Source organism: Rhopalosiphum padi, chromosome 2 (assembly GCF_020882245.1).
Source record: "Rhopalosiphum padi isolate XX-2018 chromosome 2, ASM2088224v1, whole genome shotgun sequence".
Taxonomy (NCBI): Eukaryota; Metazoa; Arthropoda; class Insecta; order Hemiptera; family Aphididae; genus Rhopalosiphum; species Rhopalosiphum padi.
The window spans coordinates 39,890,695-39,908,017 of NC_083598.1; the positions used below are offsets into that span (position 1 = coordinate 39,890,695).

The window sequence follows — 17,323 nt, forward strand, 5'->3', positions numbered from 1 at the left end:
CACACATTTCCGAGAGTCTAAATGATTATTTATATTATCCGTCGGAATAGTGTAAGAGCGTAAGCACATATATACGTAGGTATTATACCTACACGCGTCGTTGTTATATTATTATTATTATTATTTCTAAAAGGTGCACAACTTTCATTCCAGCATTATTATTATTTATTTTTTTTTTTTTTTTTGATAGACGTGACGAGTGAAAGCAGTTATCGTCGTCAAAAAGGGCAACGTCAACGACAGCAACAACATCGACAACGAATTCGTCAATAAGATCGACTGGTGGTAGACTAGTAGATAACGTGAATATTGTATCATTATTTTTCTTCGATAATAATCTTTTGCGGATCGGACAATGACGAGAGCAGAACACAAAATCACTTTTATACTTACTATTTACACGTCACCGTGTAGAATAATGCGTATTCGATTTCATCACGCTTTGGCTCGTTGACATTTAAGCGGTAGTCGACGATCAACTGGCGTTTTGCCTCACACAAAACTACGAATACTTAATAAAACACCTTACTTATCACATTTCATTCATTAAAAATAATGTTACGGGGGGCAGGATGAGGAGCACCCGAGAATATAGTTGAGGAAATATAAAAAAATAAAAAGCTTTCAAATCAAATAATATTTATATATATATAATATATATATATATGTTAATATATATAAATGAGAAATGTTTGTACAATATATTTAATATTATTTTATAAGTACAAAAAGCATGGGGAAGGAGAGTTGTGGCTGGGGAGGGGGGGAGTTGACGTATCATTCAGTCATTAGATCGAACGGGATCACCTTTTAACAGGACCGATCGCTCGTCGATCAATATATCACAATGTCAAGACGTGAGTGAAAATGAGTCGTATAAAAAGTTTTCTTTTTTTTTTTTTTAAAAAAATAGGAAAAAAATGTGTACATCATATTATCATTATAATATTAATACACACACGCGTACATACATATGCGTACTTACATCAAAATTATAAACATATTATATACAATAAACGTAATACTCGACGATATAAAAATGTATAGTTGATATTACGTATGTACGCGTGCGCGATTATGATAACAGCATTAATAATATGTATGAAAATAAATAGGAACAACGACAAAATGAAGTGCGGGGTGCAGCAGTGAGACCACATTGTGACGGGGTCTGCGCTCAGTCGGGCGCAGGACGACCCGCTGCTATTCACCGTCTTGAAAATCACGGCGGATCCTGTACAGGACTAGGTCCATAGCGGCCCGAGCGTCCTCTTTGCTGTCGTGGCCGTAGGCAATTTGGATCTCGCGCTTGAGTAGTCGGGAAGACAGCGATTTGAGTGACATTTTGTGAAAGCTGGCGTTCGAGTTCGGGTTAAAGAACAGCATAGACGTGTCTACTACCTTCTTGTGGACGAAGCGAAGTACCAGTAGATCAGTATCCAGTCCATGGCCAATAAGTATCGTGTCTTTGCCAATGTACCGCATTAGATCTCTGCGGACCTGGTCCAACGTCTGGGATGAATGGCACGCGAAGTCAGCCGCGGTAATACCACTGTACCGGGTGTTGTAATCGATTATTGGCCGATCGGGCAAGACCAGCGTATCGTACACGACTGTACCACAGACGTCCACCAGCGTCACCTTGGTTACCTCCAGTCCACACTCGGTGTAGCACATCTCACAATCCAAGGCGTACATGCGGTGACGATTCGGTTCTATGCCCTCTAGACGATCCATGTCTATTGGTAACGACGATAATTCGGATGTCACGAAATCATCGACTTCGGGGTGTATGCCGTCGATAAAACCATTCCACACGTGCCGGTTAGCTTGGGTGCAACCCTGGGACGTCCGGCTGCCATTGCAGCATTCGTACGTAATCGATGTAGTAAGAGGGTCGCAGAACTTTAACTTGCCGTAGTGGTAGATACAACGGCTGGGTTCCGCAGACTTGGCCTCATCTTTAACATTGAAAAACGAAGTGCAGCGAGCGCAAGGAACGTATTCATTTGATGATAACTGTTGTTGTTGTTGTTGTTGTTGTTGTTGTTGTTGTTGTTGCTGCTTCTTCTTCTGTTGTTTTTGCTTTGGCTGCCCATCATTCGCCTTACAACTAGCGAGGTTTTCAGGGATTGGTGGTGGAGTTGTCGACAAACATTTCTGGGTATCCAATAAAAACTCTTTTGCAACAGGATTGAGTACATTTCGCCTCATGTTCTGTCGACGGTAAAACGCACATCCTTTATAAAACGCGTGATTTAACGGAAATCCGTTTTGATACATCTGATCCTCGGTCAGTACATAACATTTGTCCATATAGAAAAATATGACCTCGTCATTCATAAGTAAAGTGTTCCGTACACTGTCCTCGAATACGTCAGTTGTTTTGGAAATAACGGTAGACAGGTGTGGTGTCGGAGACGGTGATATCGGCACCGCGAGTGGCACAATCGAAGTCGTGATTACAGGATTGTCCTGTTCAGCAGATACTTCGTTTGTAATTGTCGATTTGTCTTCGGCCGTTGTCTTCCTGGTCTTCATTGGCGTCGTCGTCTCATCCAACAATTGTGGTTTATTCTTATTGAGCCGTTTCCGCGACCTTTTCCCCGGTTTCTTGGGCACATTTTCGAAATTATCATTATTTTTTTTGTTATTGTTGTTGATAATACTATTGTTATTCCTGTCTTCCACTTCCTTCGGCTTAACATTTTCTTTGTTCCGTGGTTTTGTTTGCTCCGTAATCCTAGCCATCTGTTCCGCCGTCGATTTCTTGACCTCTGAAAAATACACGTGGAAAAACGTTCGTTAGTAATGGTATAGATCAAAAATTAGAAAACTAATAATATTACTATCATAAATATTACTGGGAAAAAATTGTACAAAGGGTACGCTGTTATTTTTTTATGGGCCACATCAGACTCATAATACGATATATCGTGTGGTTAAAATTTTCAATGATTAATTTAAAAAAAATTAAAAGCTCTAAATACACTTTACACACACACATATATATATATATTCATCAAAGCTATTATTTAGGAAATAGTATTTACATATTTAATTTTAAAAAGGTGGGCAAGTGGGTACCATTTTGTTGTACAGTAGTAGTAGAGTTAATCACTGTCTTAAAACGAATGTATTAAATTGTACATACATTTCATATTATAGTATACAATTTACAAACAACCATTCTGAACGGAGACGGTTAGCCTATAAGTAGGTACCTATATTAATTTTCATGATATTTTTTTTGATATTGCTATTAAAGTAATTTATTTTATTATTAGCTAGTACTACGTTGGGTAAGATGATTTAATTTTTGCAAAAAACATAGCATTTATTATAATATTATTAATAAAATATATTTATATCATATTATATTATTGTTATTAACTTTTTGGCAATACCACCTTACCGTAAAATAATATGAATATAGAGTGGTATAAATAGATATAATATCTAAAAATTAATCTACGTATTGTAAAAATTTCATTACGTATAATAAGTTCATAATATGCCGTAAAAGATTTAAGTCCCCCACAAACTTGTTGTAAATTGAAGCGTTTTTATTGCCACAAAATCCCCCCACAAATAATGGCAGACAGAAAAAAATACATACATATCATTAATCAATAATGAATCTATAAAATAATGGGTAAGTGACTTTACACAAATTTAACTTTACTACATCAAATATCTTATGATAATAAATAATAATAAATATTCATTAGGTAGTTTATTATACGAGCTTATAGTTGAACTAACTCGGTACGCAGGTGGTGCACAGTTGTCGATTGACGGACAAATGTTTGCAATAAAAAAAACCCCATTTTGAAAATAATAATATTTTTCAAAATTGAGAACACGTTTCGAAATGGCGCAACACATTATATCAACATTTTATTTAGCTGGTTAACAAGCACCATAATATAAACTAGCTGTTTGTCAATTTGTAATCGAAAATTCGAAACTACCACCAAAAAAGTACGTATGAAACGTAAATATACATTTACAAGTAAAATATTATAAAATTATAACTAGTGGGCGCCTTATAGGCTGGGCATGTCACGATGCGTGCGGGAGATGCGTGATTTATCGAAGAGTTAGAAAATATTATCTATAAAAAAAACACCCGTTTAGTAATCTGATATGTTTCTCGACGACGGCTTCGTAACAGAAAATACACGTTTCAATGTGGTCCGTCTGCAACAGCAGTTTGCTACAACATTTACACCAGCCGAGAAAGCCCCGACCGACAGATGTGCAGATAAATAATAAGACCAACGCGAAGTCAATGTACGTATTAATAATAACAAAATGACAGACATGTGTGTATTATAATAAGGATGTACTTGTGTACTGCGATCTATAGAGCAGTCCAGCCACGCGTTTTTATATAGATCACTTTTTATACTATCACCACCACGACCCCGTTAATAATATATAAAACGCATACCTGCACAGTAAATCGGCGAGATATTATGGAAACATTATACGCAAACGGTAGGTATACTCTACAGCAGGAGTTCGTGCGTCATACTTTCTCGGCATAATCGGAACACTCTCGTTTATCGGTTCGGAGACTTTTATTCCGCCGTAACAGCAGCAAGTACACAACACACGTCGTGTGTATTCGTATCTATTTCTGTATATTATCAATTATTATGTGTATTGTATATTTAATATTATTGTTTTGATCGAGATATGGTTTACAATTGTCCGGTAGGTGGTGGACACCACCGTCCAACACGCGGTCTACTCAGATTACTCTTTGGGACGAGGGAGAAAATCACGAAAATCAAACGTGCTTCAGACGTTGCGTTTAAGTTTAAAAAGAGATGGATAAAAAATAACCAACATAATATTATAAATTATAAACAGAGCAGCTGTACCTATATGTACAAATATATCAATCCAGTTTTGACAAAACGAAAACGACACGCGTGTCAGCGGGCATTTACAGCACCGGATAATTTATTGTAATATTGTTATTAATAACATTGTATTAAAATATTAAGATAGTGTCGTATTCCAATGGAAGACGAGAGAAGAAAAAATCTGCCCGCTTGTCTACTTTCACTGATCTCCATTATAATATAAACGGCCGTGCAGCAGCACTTCACAAACAAACGACTGGACAACTTTCTTCAGTTGTTTAGTTTTAATATACGGACGATGTGTGTTTGTACACAGGATGTACATTATACTAATGTATGACAAATTTAAATGTGATTTCAATAAAAAATAATTAAATAACAGATCTTTCTGTTACACGCTATATACGATAAGTGAGTACTTAGTATCTATCGTTTTAGAACTGATTCACGTCACCGAATTTTTGTTGCATTAGCTTCAGCTACTCATTCATTCATTTCATAATATAAAACCCTTAATTAAATAAATAGTATGAGAAATAGTAACATAATATGTACTTTTGCTATATTATTATATGAATCGCCTACGCGTGAGTAACGGTTTGTCTTCACGAAGTCTTTTACTAAGAACGTATTATCTATTATTACATTAACGAATCATCGAAAAAAGTTATTTATTCGGGAGATTGTAGGTATATAATATCTATAAAAATACCACGTGAAAACAACTTTAGAAAAATTCCCTGTGCTTTTCCCAAAGAATATTTCTTGTGTATGCCATTTAAACGAATGATTTTTGAAAAACGACTGTTAATCGCTGTTAAAAAATAGATTACGGTATTTACACGAAACATACAATATTAACACGAGTAAAAACCATATTAAATTATATTGGATCTATCTGCAGATATCATTATTTTGACGGTTAGCCCGAATATTGATGAGTTTATTTCCCGTTTCCTGCGCGTACCGAAAATAAATAATATGCGTGAATCATATAATTAAAACGTCCACGTTGTGTCACTCGAAGTGTTGGCGCGTCAATCCGAAACAACGACAACTATGTCATAGAAGTTTACCGTCAACATTAAGCTATATTACACCACCGAACAATATGATGAGAATAATAATATATATATAGCAGCGGGTGAGGAGAAACTGCCAACGTAGGAGAGCCAGATGACTCGTCATGTTTACTATTTTTTCCCCTCCGTATATGAACGTGATATTCGACCGAGACCGGCTGCTCGTACGGGGAAAAAATACAGCCAGATTAACAATTTTTTTACAGTGTGCGCGTTGCGTGAAATAATATTGTCGATTAATTTGTTTCTCTCTAAAATCCCGTACACAGACAAGTTGAACTCAACAGTTATTGTAGCCACCAACGCAGTCGTCTCAAGCTGACAAATTCTTAAGAAAAAAAATGTACTTCTCAGCTCGATTCACGGACAGCGCCACGTTATTTAATGTATTCGTCGTATTGTCAGTCCACAGGGTGATTCTTTTAACACTCTACGTAATAAGCCTAACTGCCCTAACTATAAATGTATACTCTTACCCATACAAACGTATAACGCAAAACAACTACTGTAATTTTAAATTCTAAGTTAAGTCGGAATGATGAATATCTGCAAGCGTTGTGTGATAAGATAATCGCCCTGTATATAATCATTTTTTTATATACATAATTTGTTCTAGAATTCTAGATGATGCTATCGGACATATGCTGCGAAGTAGGTGGCCGCCAGCCTTGAATTTTATAATATATTTTTTTTTTTGTCTAAAACACTATAGGTATATTACTACTACTACCTATCATTTTATCGCCTGTTACAATACTCGGCAATTATTATTTTTATTATATACGTATACACATTATAATAAGCGAAACCTCAGTACATTATAGGCTTCAACTATGTACATGCGACTAAGGTCATTTTTTTTCTTCACAAAACGTGTGCACAATATTTGCTAAAAACCTAGGATACAGATATTATACATATACACTATATTACATAATACCGACAACCGAATAAATTAAGACGATGTGAGAGCGATAATTCATGGCGATCGAAATGATCCGACCACGGATGCGAGAAAATCGTGGTCATAATCGAGAGAGAAACCCCGGTTATTACACGAAATTAAATGCGATAGTAATATGAAGCTAATCAAAAATCACATGTTTATAAGTATTCTTTTCGGTCGGTACTGGGAAATTTTGCAGGTTGCTGGGGATATAATAAAATATTGTTGTCTATAAACACGAGTTTCGATGCGAATTCGATACAAATAACACACACCTTTTCGAATGTGACGACGCACTGTCGAAGTTGCATTTGGTATACACATAATACAGCATTATAAATTATAATTTATAACCTATTATAATATCACGACCAGAGTTACACCGGAAGTACCTAGGTAGAGACGTACAGAAATACAGTTTGTAAATAATTGATTCATATATATGATACCATCAGGAAATTGTTACAGGGCGAGCCCATACCGGACCTATATAATATAATATACCTGTAGAACCACTCAAACAGTCAAACCACAAAAAATCAAATTTTGTTTTATTCGTGTATTGTTCTATGTAGAATATTTTAACATCAATCGACCCAACCCTTTAAAAGAAAATCATCGGCTATATTATATACATGTATAGAATAACAAACCATTTGTATCGATACTCGTACTTATAAATAACTAATTTCAGTATCACATATATACTATAGAGTAACACAAAATAATTTTTATTAAAACAATAATTTTGTTAGTTTAGCTATTCTAATTTCTGTCTCAATGATGCTGTCTAATTTTCATAATAGCATCGCGAGAGCGTAATCATAAGGTTTTCTATATACCACTGAGATGACGTAAAAAAGACAACCACGTGAAAAAATAATATTTTTTTCTACTCTAGGTTATAACCGAACACAGCACACGACAATTACGTATTATTACGCGCGTTATATATTCTAAGAACGGAGTGGTGGAATACGACTGTAACGGGACATTGCCTATATAGCATTATTGTACAGATTTAGGTAGGTTTATATAAAATAATATACAGCGAACGGGAAAAACGGTAAAAAACAGCATCGAAATAGGAATTAATTTAACGCAAAAAAAACGCCGTCGCGGTCTAGTCGGTGTTGGCGTGCGTGGATAACCAGACCGAATCACCACTAAGTGCTAGTGGTGATATATATTATTACTCATATCAGTTATTATACCTAACGATAAGTACGACAGTATACTGACCTTTTATGATGATTTTTTCGTCAATATGGACAGTGGTAGTCGGGTTTTCAAAGCGCGTCAATGGCGTAGTCGTTGGCGATGCTGCCGCGCCCGTCAGTTGTAATTTATTTTGTGTTGCCGTATGTTCTTGTGACGGTTTTACTTTTGTCTTGGACGACATATCCACTTGGATACCGACTTTGGACGTCACCGACGGCGACGACTTTTTACCGTTCGACTGACGATCCTGCTTGACGTTCTTGCAGGACGGCGATGACGATGACGATGACGACGAAGACGACGACGACGACGACGACGAGGGTCGGCGGTTCCTCTTATACCGGTTATGATACTGATGTTGGAATTGATTACTATTGTCGTCGTCATCGTCATTGTTACTACAGTCTTCGTCTCGGTCTTCATCGTCGTAGTTGTGATTATGGTCTACATCGCTACCCGAAAAGCTGTCATAACCTGACAGCTCTACAACAGTGACCATAGTTGCTGCTGCCGCAGATTTGTGACTCTTTTCGGGCGACGGTGGCACCAACGGCGGTTTTGATTTATTGACCGGTGCAGTCTTATTGGAAATCTTGCTCGATGAATTCGAATTTACCGAGTCGTTTGTATCCAGGTTGTCGTTTTTGACGCAGATCTGTTGTTTGGTTTTCGATCCTGAAAAAAACGGAAAATAAATTTTTAGCAAAACATAGACAAAATGTATTTACACGACATTGACATGTTTTTCGTTCAGACATTAACTATATTTTAGCGATTTTTCAAATTTCAATTAGTTCGCTTTTTAATCATACGCTAAATATTACCCTATAGTATTTACACCATGTAATCGCAATGTTCATCACGATTGCGTCTGTATTTTTTTGATAAAAGGAGTTAAACTTTTAATTTTTGCATGTAATTCGACACAGAAGCCTATATTTTTCCAGGTTTTCTAATATGATCGCGGGACACTTGTAACAGTAGGTCATAGTGAATTTAGCAACGTCTAAAGAGTGTGCATAAAATCAAAAAAAAAATAAAAAAATAAATGATAGAAAATACATAAAAAAAAAACTCTCCGTTAAATAATTAATTTAACACCTATATAGTATTATCGAGTTTTACAAATTAATTATAGAGTGTTCAATCAATGTTTAGTGATAGATGAGAAGCTATAAGAAATGCGGCTTATAGAGAGTGCGCTTTTATTATTAATCTTTACCACCACTTGCGTACTGCTCATCATATTTATACGAAAGACTTAACGCGTAACATCTGATCAAATGCCTCACAGCCTATATTGCCGCAGTGGTCGATTTGTGTTTTCCGAAAACATGAATAATACCACAGTCATAACTTCATTAACCACCGGCGACAACTTATCAATAATTTACAAATTCTATAGGTGAACTATTCAAAAAAATCGAACCAATAATACACAGTATATACAAATATACAATTAATCGACTATATATATATACGTTTTTTACAGTACTATATAGGTTCACTTACAGAAAATCGTCGTTGGAAAAACAACAACGCACCAACTGTAATAGTCTGATGTAACAATTTTATTGACTAACGATATAATATACTTCATACGTTTCTAAATATCGATATATACATAAATTTGGATATTATTATAATTTCGATATAGTGCAACACACAAATTAATTTAGTAGTAGTAGCTGCTTTCGCAGTTCCGATGTTTTAATCTAAGACGTTTGTGTACATGTATTTTTTTTTTTACTTTATTATTTTTCGATCAAGCCTAACGTCATTTTAAATTAAAGATTAAATTCACTGGTGCCTATATAACCACTCGACGGCAATAATAAATAACTCGGGTACAACGAATAGCTAATGCACTTTTTTTTTCAATTATTACACTTAGTATATGATGCACAACGACGACGATTATACTCAATGAATTCACAACAATATAACTATATTATTATCATTATTTTTTAATAGCCAAGAGGTCATACTTATAGGAGTTAGAGTAGATTTTCGGAAACATGTATTTGTAAACCGTAGGTAATAATATGCGATAAATACATAAAGTACCCGAGACAATAATATTATAATATCATAGGGACATTAGGAACTGAACACTACAGCGACGCTAACATTTTATACGTTTGCACTTTCCGTTAAATAACGAGAGGAAACAAAAAAAATGCAGGAGAGTGAGATATTCAAACCACTGCAGTATAAAATCATCTTTGAGTTATTCTCGTTTCGTCGAACAAAGCAGTTCGATTTTGATTAAACAGCAGTTCACATAGTAATAATAATAATAATTGTGTCCTCTGCAGTTTTAAAAGAAATGCATCGGGTTACGAAAAACGTGTTTTTAATAAATTATTCGTTAGATACGTAGTCACACTTATTATTGGATGTATTGTACTTAATAGCGTATATCACCAATAATCGTGCGCTCGATTAAACGATTCACGGGCAACACAATATTGATCTTTTTCATTAAAGGAGATTCGGTTTTTCTTATTTTTATCGTTTTCTCGTGTACATATACGCATGCGGACATAATGCCATATATACGTCGTTATGTTATAATCTCGAGGCTCTCAAACTGTTAAGCACGTTTAGATAACGTCGGTCACACGACAGCTGTGAATTGTGACACACAATAATATGCATACTATAGATATAACATATTTTTTATTTTATTGTTAGAAAGAACAAAATGTCGTATATGCACACTATACAAATACCTGCCTATAACACAATACACAATCATAATACATAGATATACTTATTCAAAATGTAATGATTTCTTTTTTTTTTCCGATATCTAATAGAATACAACGTCCTTCGAGTAGAGTATTATTTCAACAATATTTTCGGATATTACCATTTTAAACACGGTCACACGCATAAATATTTTTGGGGCTACTGATTTCACATGCTATAGGTTTCATTGAATCGAGCTTTATCTTTTTGAGAGAGGAAAGCTTTTTCAAGCAATCGCCATTAAAGTCCAACAAAAAGTTATTCCCGAAGAACAAATATTAGTCATCTTTTATCGAATATTCCACGTGTATTATAGTTTATACTAATTGAACTAGTTTTGAAGAACAAGTTATACGTCTTATCATTGTAAAGTTAATTCGCGTGCCCGAATAACACTTAATATACCATAAATACACACACATTATCGTAACACGTAACTCATTATCGTGTTCGACCTGCAACAAATCGTTTTTTTTTTCGATTTCAAGTTCAAGTACCCCGTACCAAGTACCACCGCTGCGGTCATCCTTTATCATTGGCGGTCGTTCCGCTTTCCGCTGGTGCGTTATCGGCACGACGAAGAAACATTCGACTCCGGCGGACCGCGAAGCGTTTTTGCTTCTCCAAGGATCTATAGATGGGTTCTTCGCTATTATTATTATTCGATTTTCTTTTGGGGATGAGGGGGGATATCTTGTTTTTTACGGTACACTGACTTGGGATCCACGATTGAACATGCACGGACATGATCTCGGCGCAGTCAAGGTGATATACCTAATACGAATTAGACAAAACCCAAAACAAATTCTCGATGGACGCACACGCATACACCACATACAATACACGCTAATCCACACACGGGCGTGCATGCGTATTGTGTGCTGCACCAAATGAATGGAAACCCAACGTCAATCATCGATTCGCACTCTGCTCCCCCTCTACATTGGCTGCCATAACCACCCATAACTATTATACTATACTTTTGTATATTGTTCTTTGCACGCTGGTCGGTCGCGGTGATAATGCGCGCGCCTCGAGAATTGGCAAAACAAAACTCCTAAATTTAATATCATAATAGCGACTACAGGTAGAGATTAGGGTGCCTATACACGCGTATCGATGACAATATTATCGTTAATTGAATTTGTCGTACTTCAATGAGGTTGACGACGATATGTTACCGTGCACATGAATAATTACTTATTGTTACTATATACATTATATACCTCGACATCATAATACACACGACAACGTCCTTGACATATGCCAACAATATATTTGCGGTGCGTATACCTTTAGACTATAATATAATATACTACTCACACCCACATAATACAGTGTGCCTGTACAGGTATTGTGTTGGTCGAAGAAAATCACACAATGTCGTCAAAGAGATTTGGTACCAAAACATAAAACAAGAAAACTATACGTGAAAAGTATACGACAACGACATAAAATATTACAGTGTATAAAAGAAAAATTTAAATTAAAAATTATTAAAAAATTTTGTAAAAAATGAGTCGTTATTCAAAAAAACCAAGTATTAGTATTTTGTCGCTAGTTCTGTTCTTCGGCATATCTATAAATAAAACCACCTGTTACACCCGTTTTGTAAATTTGTCACAGTTCTGCGGTTTTGCTCGCGAAATGTATATACATAAAACTAAGGGCAACTAAAGCAAGGCTACAGACGAGCAACCATCCCTTTCCCAAACCCACGTATTATATAATACAAATTATATTATATGCATACGTATTTAGGACTCGATCGAATTTTAATTAAAAATTATAAGTAATAAGTTACCTACATACGAGTAAAATTGAGTTTGAGTAGAGACTATAGATATACATGTTTATTGCCTATACGTACACAATATAATATGTATATTGTGAATATAATATACTTCACACGAAACTTCCGACTCGTCGAGCAACGGTACCCACACACATGCGTAGGTAATTACTAATTATTAATAATTTATCATAGTAATATTATTACTCAAGTCTGTGCGACGACCGCACTTTAGGTCAAACGGACGATTACTAGATATACGTTTTTCGAATATAAATCTTAAGGTCTGTAGACCAGTAGTTAAAAATTTGTTCCATACAAGCTTGCAGTTCTTTTTCTCGGGCTACCTATTGTTCCCTGTGATAACTTTCAAGTGTAATTATATCACACAGAGTAGCTAGCATGGTATATAGAAACACTGCAGTATCTCCCTGGCCATACTATATTACTACATAGTTCCCCCCTCTCCAACCGGAAATTTCTAAAGTGGTGTATAAGAATAGTTCTATAATAGGTTCGATAATAGGTGATAAAAATAAGCTCACGCACGCATTTAACTAATAATTAGCGGAAGTACCTAAATAATATTTAATACGTAATGATTTAAACTCAAAGTAAATCTCTGTTTTTTTTTTATCACTCCTTATAGTGTTAATATTACAAAAAAATTATCAACTATATCCATTGTCAAATTTCTGGCACATAGTTAAACTTTAAGGTTTAGTTTATCATAAATGTTATTTTAAATTTCTCATTAAAACAATGCATGCGCAATTTATATTTTAGGTATTTGTGTAAAAAGTACCAAAAATACCAAATACCATTACCAAAATTATAATACTTATAGCTCAATTGGTTTCGATAAATATACATAATATTTAGCTCACTATCTATTGTGAATATCATTCAAATAATGATCATATATTATATATTATTTATTATATTATATATCATATATTATAGAATAATTTGTTATTATATATTAATATATTATTATATTACATAGATAATACATTTATTATGCATAATCGCTACATTTTTAAATAGTGAGATTTTACTTTAAATATGTAAGAAAAATATTCTAAATGATTGTAATCAGCGACAGTGTTTCATCTAAACAGAGCAGAGGAAAAATAATAATATTATAAACAAATACATTTTCTATGCATTTATAATGTTTATACTTAATAGTTAATAATATAATTTATAATATATTATATTGTAGTATTTATAATTCTATATTATTAAAATACTTTATTATACCTGTCACCTGATAGTTATTTTTCTATTTCTTTTTTTTAAAAGTAAGAAAACTAGAAGAAAAAATACACAGCATAGTTTAGTATAACAAAATTATGTTATGACGCGATACATGACAAAACGTGCACGCATGTACAAAATTCCTGAGGACGTCAAAAACTCATACTAGTAACAATAATAATAATAACAACAACAACAAAATACCTCGTTTTAATACAGTCAAATCCCTGCGTGGAAGGGGAATATCGAAGTGGGTGGCATCTCGGGGTAAAGTAGGTATAACAAAGCGGTTGGATCTGAGTTCAGCGATCTTTAAAGGCAATGCATTAATGGCAGCAACAGAATAATATATAAAAACGCGTTTTATTATAATCGAATATTACGAGACGTATTCTTTTGGACGCGTCTCTCGTAACCAATGTGATTCGAGGGATACGCTGCACGGAACACGTTGACCTTGGGTGGTTACTGCGCAGTAAAAACGCCATATTTCATCAACCCCGCTCCAAGTCCCTATCGCGGGAACCCTCTTTTTTTTTTTGTTCTGTCCTTTATCGTCTCCGCCCCGCCAAACACCCCAAAGAGTTTTAGAGGGGTTCGTTCACAACGGTGGAGCTGAGAGACCTGCATGCGCGATCGGTGAGGGTCGCGATTTCTGTGCAAAACAATTTCTTGGTATAGCGGTATGGTCAGCGCGTACAAACCATACTTGTGTATGTGTTATGCCTACTGCCTATGTCACGATGTGATTTTCATCAAAAACTCTTTTAATCAAGCATGTGAATCAAAACGCAACGTTTTCGGCAAAAATCGACCATAATTTGAACATTTAAAAAACAAAAACCGAAAAATCGTGTAGTTTGTATTTAATATACTTTGTCAATGTGAAATATAATAATTATTACAATATTATTATATTATTTTTATAATTATATTTGATGTATTTTTCATTTTTTCCATAAATGTGTAATACGAGGTATTACAAAAATAAAAATAAATGTTCCCACATATTTTATAAATTATACTTCCATATTTATGTATTTTTATTAAATATAAATCCGTTCCTTAGTTATTAAACATCTATGCAAGGTTGTTGCAGACAAAAACACATTATCTTTAAAAAATTTCGAAAAATTCTCAGTTCTTGAATTTTAAAGATCTCTTTAAATATATATTATAACCGCACTTATTGGATATTAGACGTACTGTAACACAATATATTATATTTACGCGTTTACGATCAAATCAACGGCGCGAGGTTCGTGTACAATATCATCGCGCGTTGGGATTATTTTTAGAAGCCTTATTCGAGGCGGTCGACGACGCAGCAGCTGCTTACTGGCTCTCTCGTTGTTAGTGCACGCGCTCTCTCTTCTCACCCACTCTCACACAAGATCACTCTCACTCGCTCACTCATTCTTTCTCTCTCACTCTCTCTCTCTCTATCCCCCTCACTTACTCTCGATCACCCCCTCACACAGTCACTAGCTCATGATCGCACTCGGAAGACGCTATTTTGGGATACCCTTGGCGTACGCATGACAAAGAGTTTTATTTCATTGCGTGCCTACGATATAAAGGTACGTACGTAACAGGTACCGTTGATGGTATGGTATACACAATAAAACTAGGCATCGGCGAGGGAGGGTTGGAGTGCGAGAGAGAAAAAACGGTATCCAGCAGCTTATTGGACGCCGTATAATAATAATAATAATAATAATAGGTAACATAAAGAACAACGACGATGCTGTTACAGCCGACCTACCCGGAGGCGAACCGGAAACAACCGAATTCCAGACACAAAACCAGACGCGCGCGCGCTCTTTAACCTACACAGTACCTACACGGCTATACCTGGCCAACCCGCTAAACTAAAAACACACCTATCGTCCGGCAGTGTGGGTGATTAAATACGATAAGAAATAGAGATATAGAAACACTCACGTTTTGAAACTATGTTGGTTGACTGCTGCTGTTGCTGTTGATCTTTTTGTTCGGCCATCTGGGGGTCTTCGGTCGAATCACCGACCTTATAATAGGCATGATGAAGGGCGTAAAAAATTACTCCCACGAAAAGAACAAATAACCAAAAAAATGTCATGCCAGGGTAACCTAACCAGTAGTTCTCGCTGTTTGGGGGCCTCTTATAGCTTTCCACTGCTGCGGAGGAAGTAGACACAGACCTGATACTACTGCCTACCGCATCAATCAAGGTGTTGGCCGTCAACGTGATGCTGGCCGCGAACTGCACCAAGTAACTGAGGAGGAAACACGTGGTCATGACTATGAACATGTCGTCGTCGTCGTCGATTTCGTCGCGATCGCACTCGTCGTCGCACGTTGTTAAGAGTTCATTCACAAATTATTTAAAATGCTGCTGTCGTAACACAGTTTTGTAATTTTCGGCTGCGGTACGCACTGTCGTCGCGATCGTGAGAGGCGGTCCACGAGCATTTAAAAAATACGATGAACAACCGGCAGTTGAGAAAAAAAATTGAAAAAATAAACGCCTGACGAGATCAATTGATTTAGTTCGTAAACAATAATATTTAATATTATAGTTACTTAATATCATAACCATATGACAAGTAAGCGCGTCACGTGGTATTAAAATTGTATACACTTGAGCGTCGTCACATAAGTTAAAACTGTGAATGCGAGGTAAGTATCACAAGACGATATAGGTAATATAATTAAAAAACGGTACGAAAAAAATTATGATAAAATAATAATAAAATAAAATCACTGGCGGGAAACAGTATAACGCTCGCGGATCGCGCACGCACACATGCACACGATTTTTGTATTATTATTATTATTATTATTTATTACGAACACACGCGCACGGCACACGGACGGAGAGAGTTGATCACACGACGCGGCCAAGACGGCACCAGGCAGGCGAATGACAGGAGTGAGCAGCCGGTGCTAGACAGTGTGTTACAATGAGTAGCCCGGTCCCGGTGCGGCAGTACTGGCTCATGGCTAGCTGCTTGTCTGGCGTACGCCATCTATCGGACTAACAACATCCACACGTTACGTGGAGTATAATAATAACAACAATAATATCATATTATTGTTATTATTATAACCGTAAAACAATGACAAACAGCAATAAAAATAATAAATTATCATAGTAAAATTAACGCAATATTGTACTTTTGGAAAAGTAAGTATTCTGTCATACGAAAACGATGACAGATTGTTATTAGTTAATACTTATTAATAAATAGATAATATCTAATAAGATTTGCATCGTTTATAACAACTTCGATTAATTATTATTGCTGGATAATTATAATTGTTTTTCAATTCAAATTTTTCTATTGAGAACCAATTTTGTAGATTTTTTAAATCAAAATTTCAATAGGTTTTTGACAAATTTGTATAA

At 35.4% G+C, this 17,323-nt stretch overlaps 1 protein-coding gene across 1 annotated transcript; it reads right to left on the reverse strand.

The window, feature by feature from the left end:
- Positions 1 to 622: 622 nt before the first annotated feature.
- On the reverse strand, positions 623 to 16,872 carry LOC132919610 (SUN domain-containing protein 2-like). The gene is made up of 3 exons (XM_060981335.1): positions 15,877 to 16,872; positions 8,148 to 8,801; positions 623 to 2,777 (listed from the first exon to the last, which is right to left on the reverse strand). The coding sequence occupies exons 1-3, from the start codon at positions 16,223 to 16,225 to the stop codon at positions 1,204 to 1,206; spliced, it is 2,577 nt and encodes an 858-aa protein (XP_060837318.1). The 5' UTR covers positions 16,226 to 16,872; the 3' UTR covers positions 623 to 1,203.
- Positions 16,873 to 17,323: the final 451 nt, after the last annotated feature.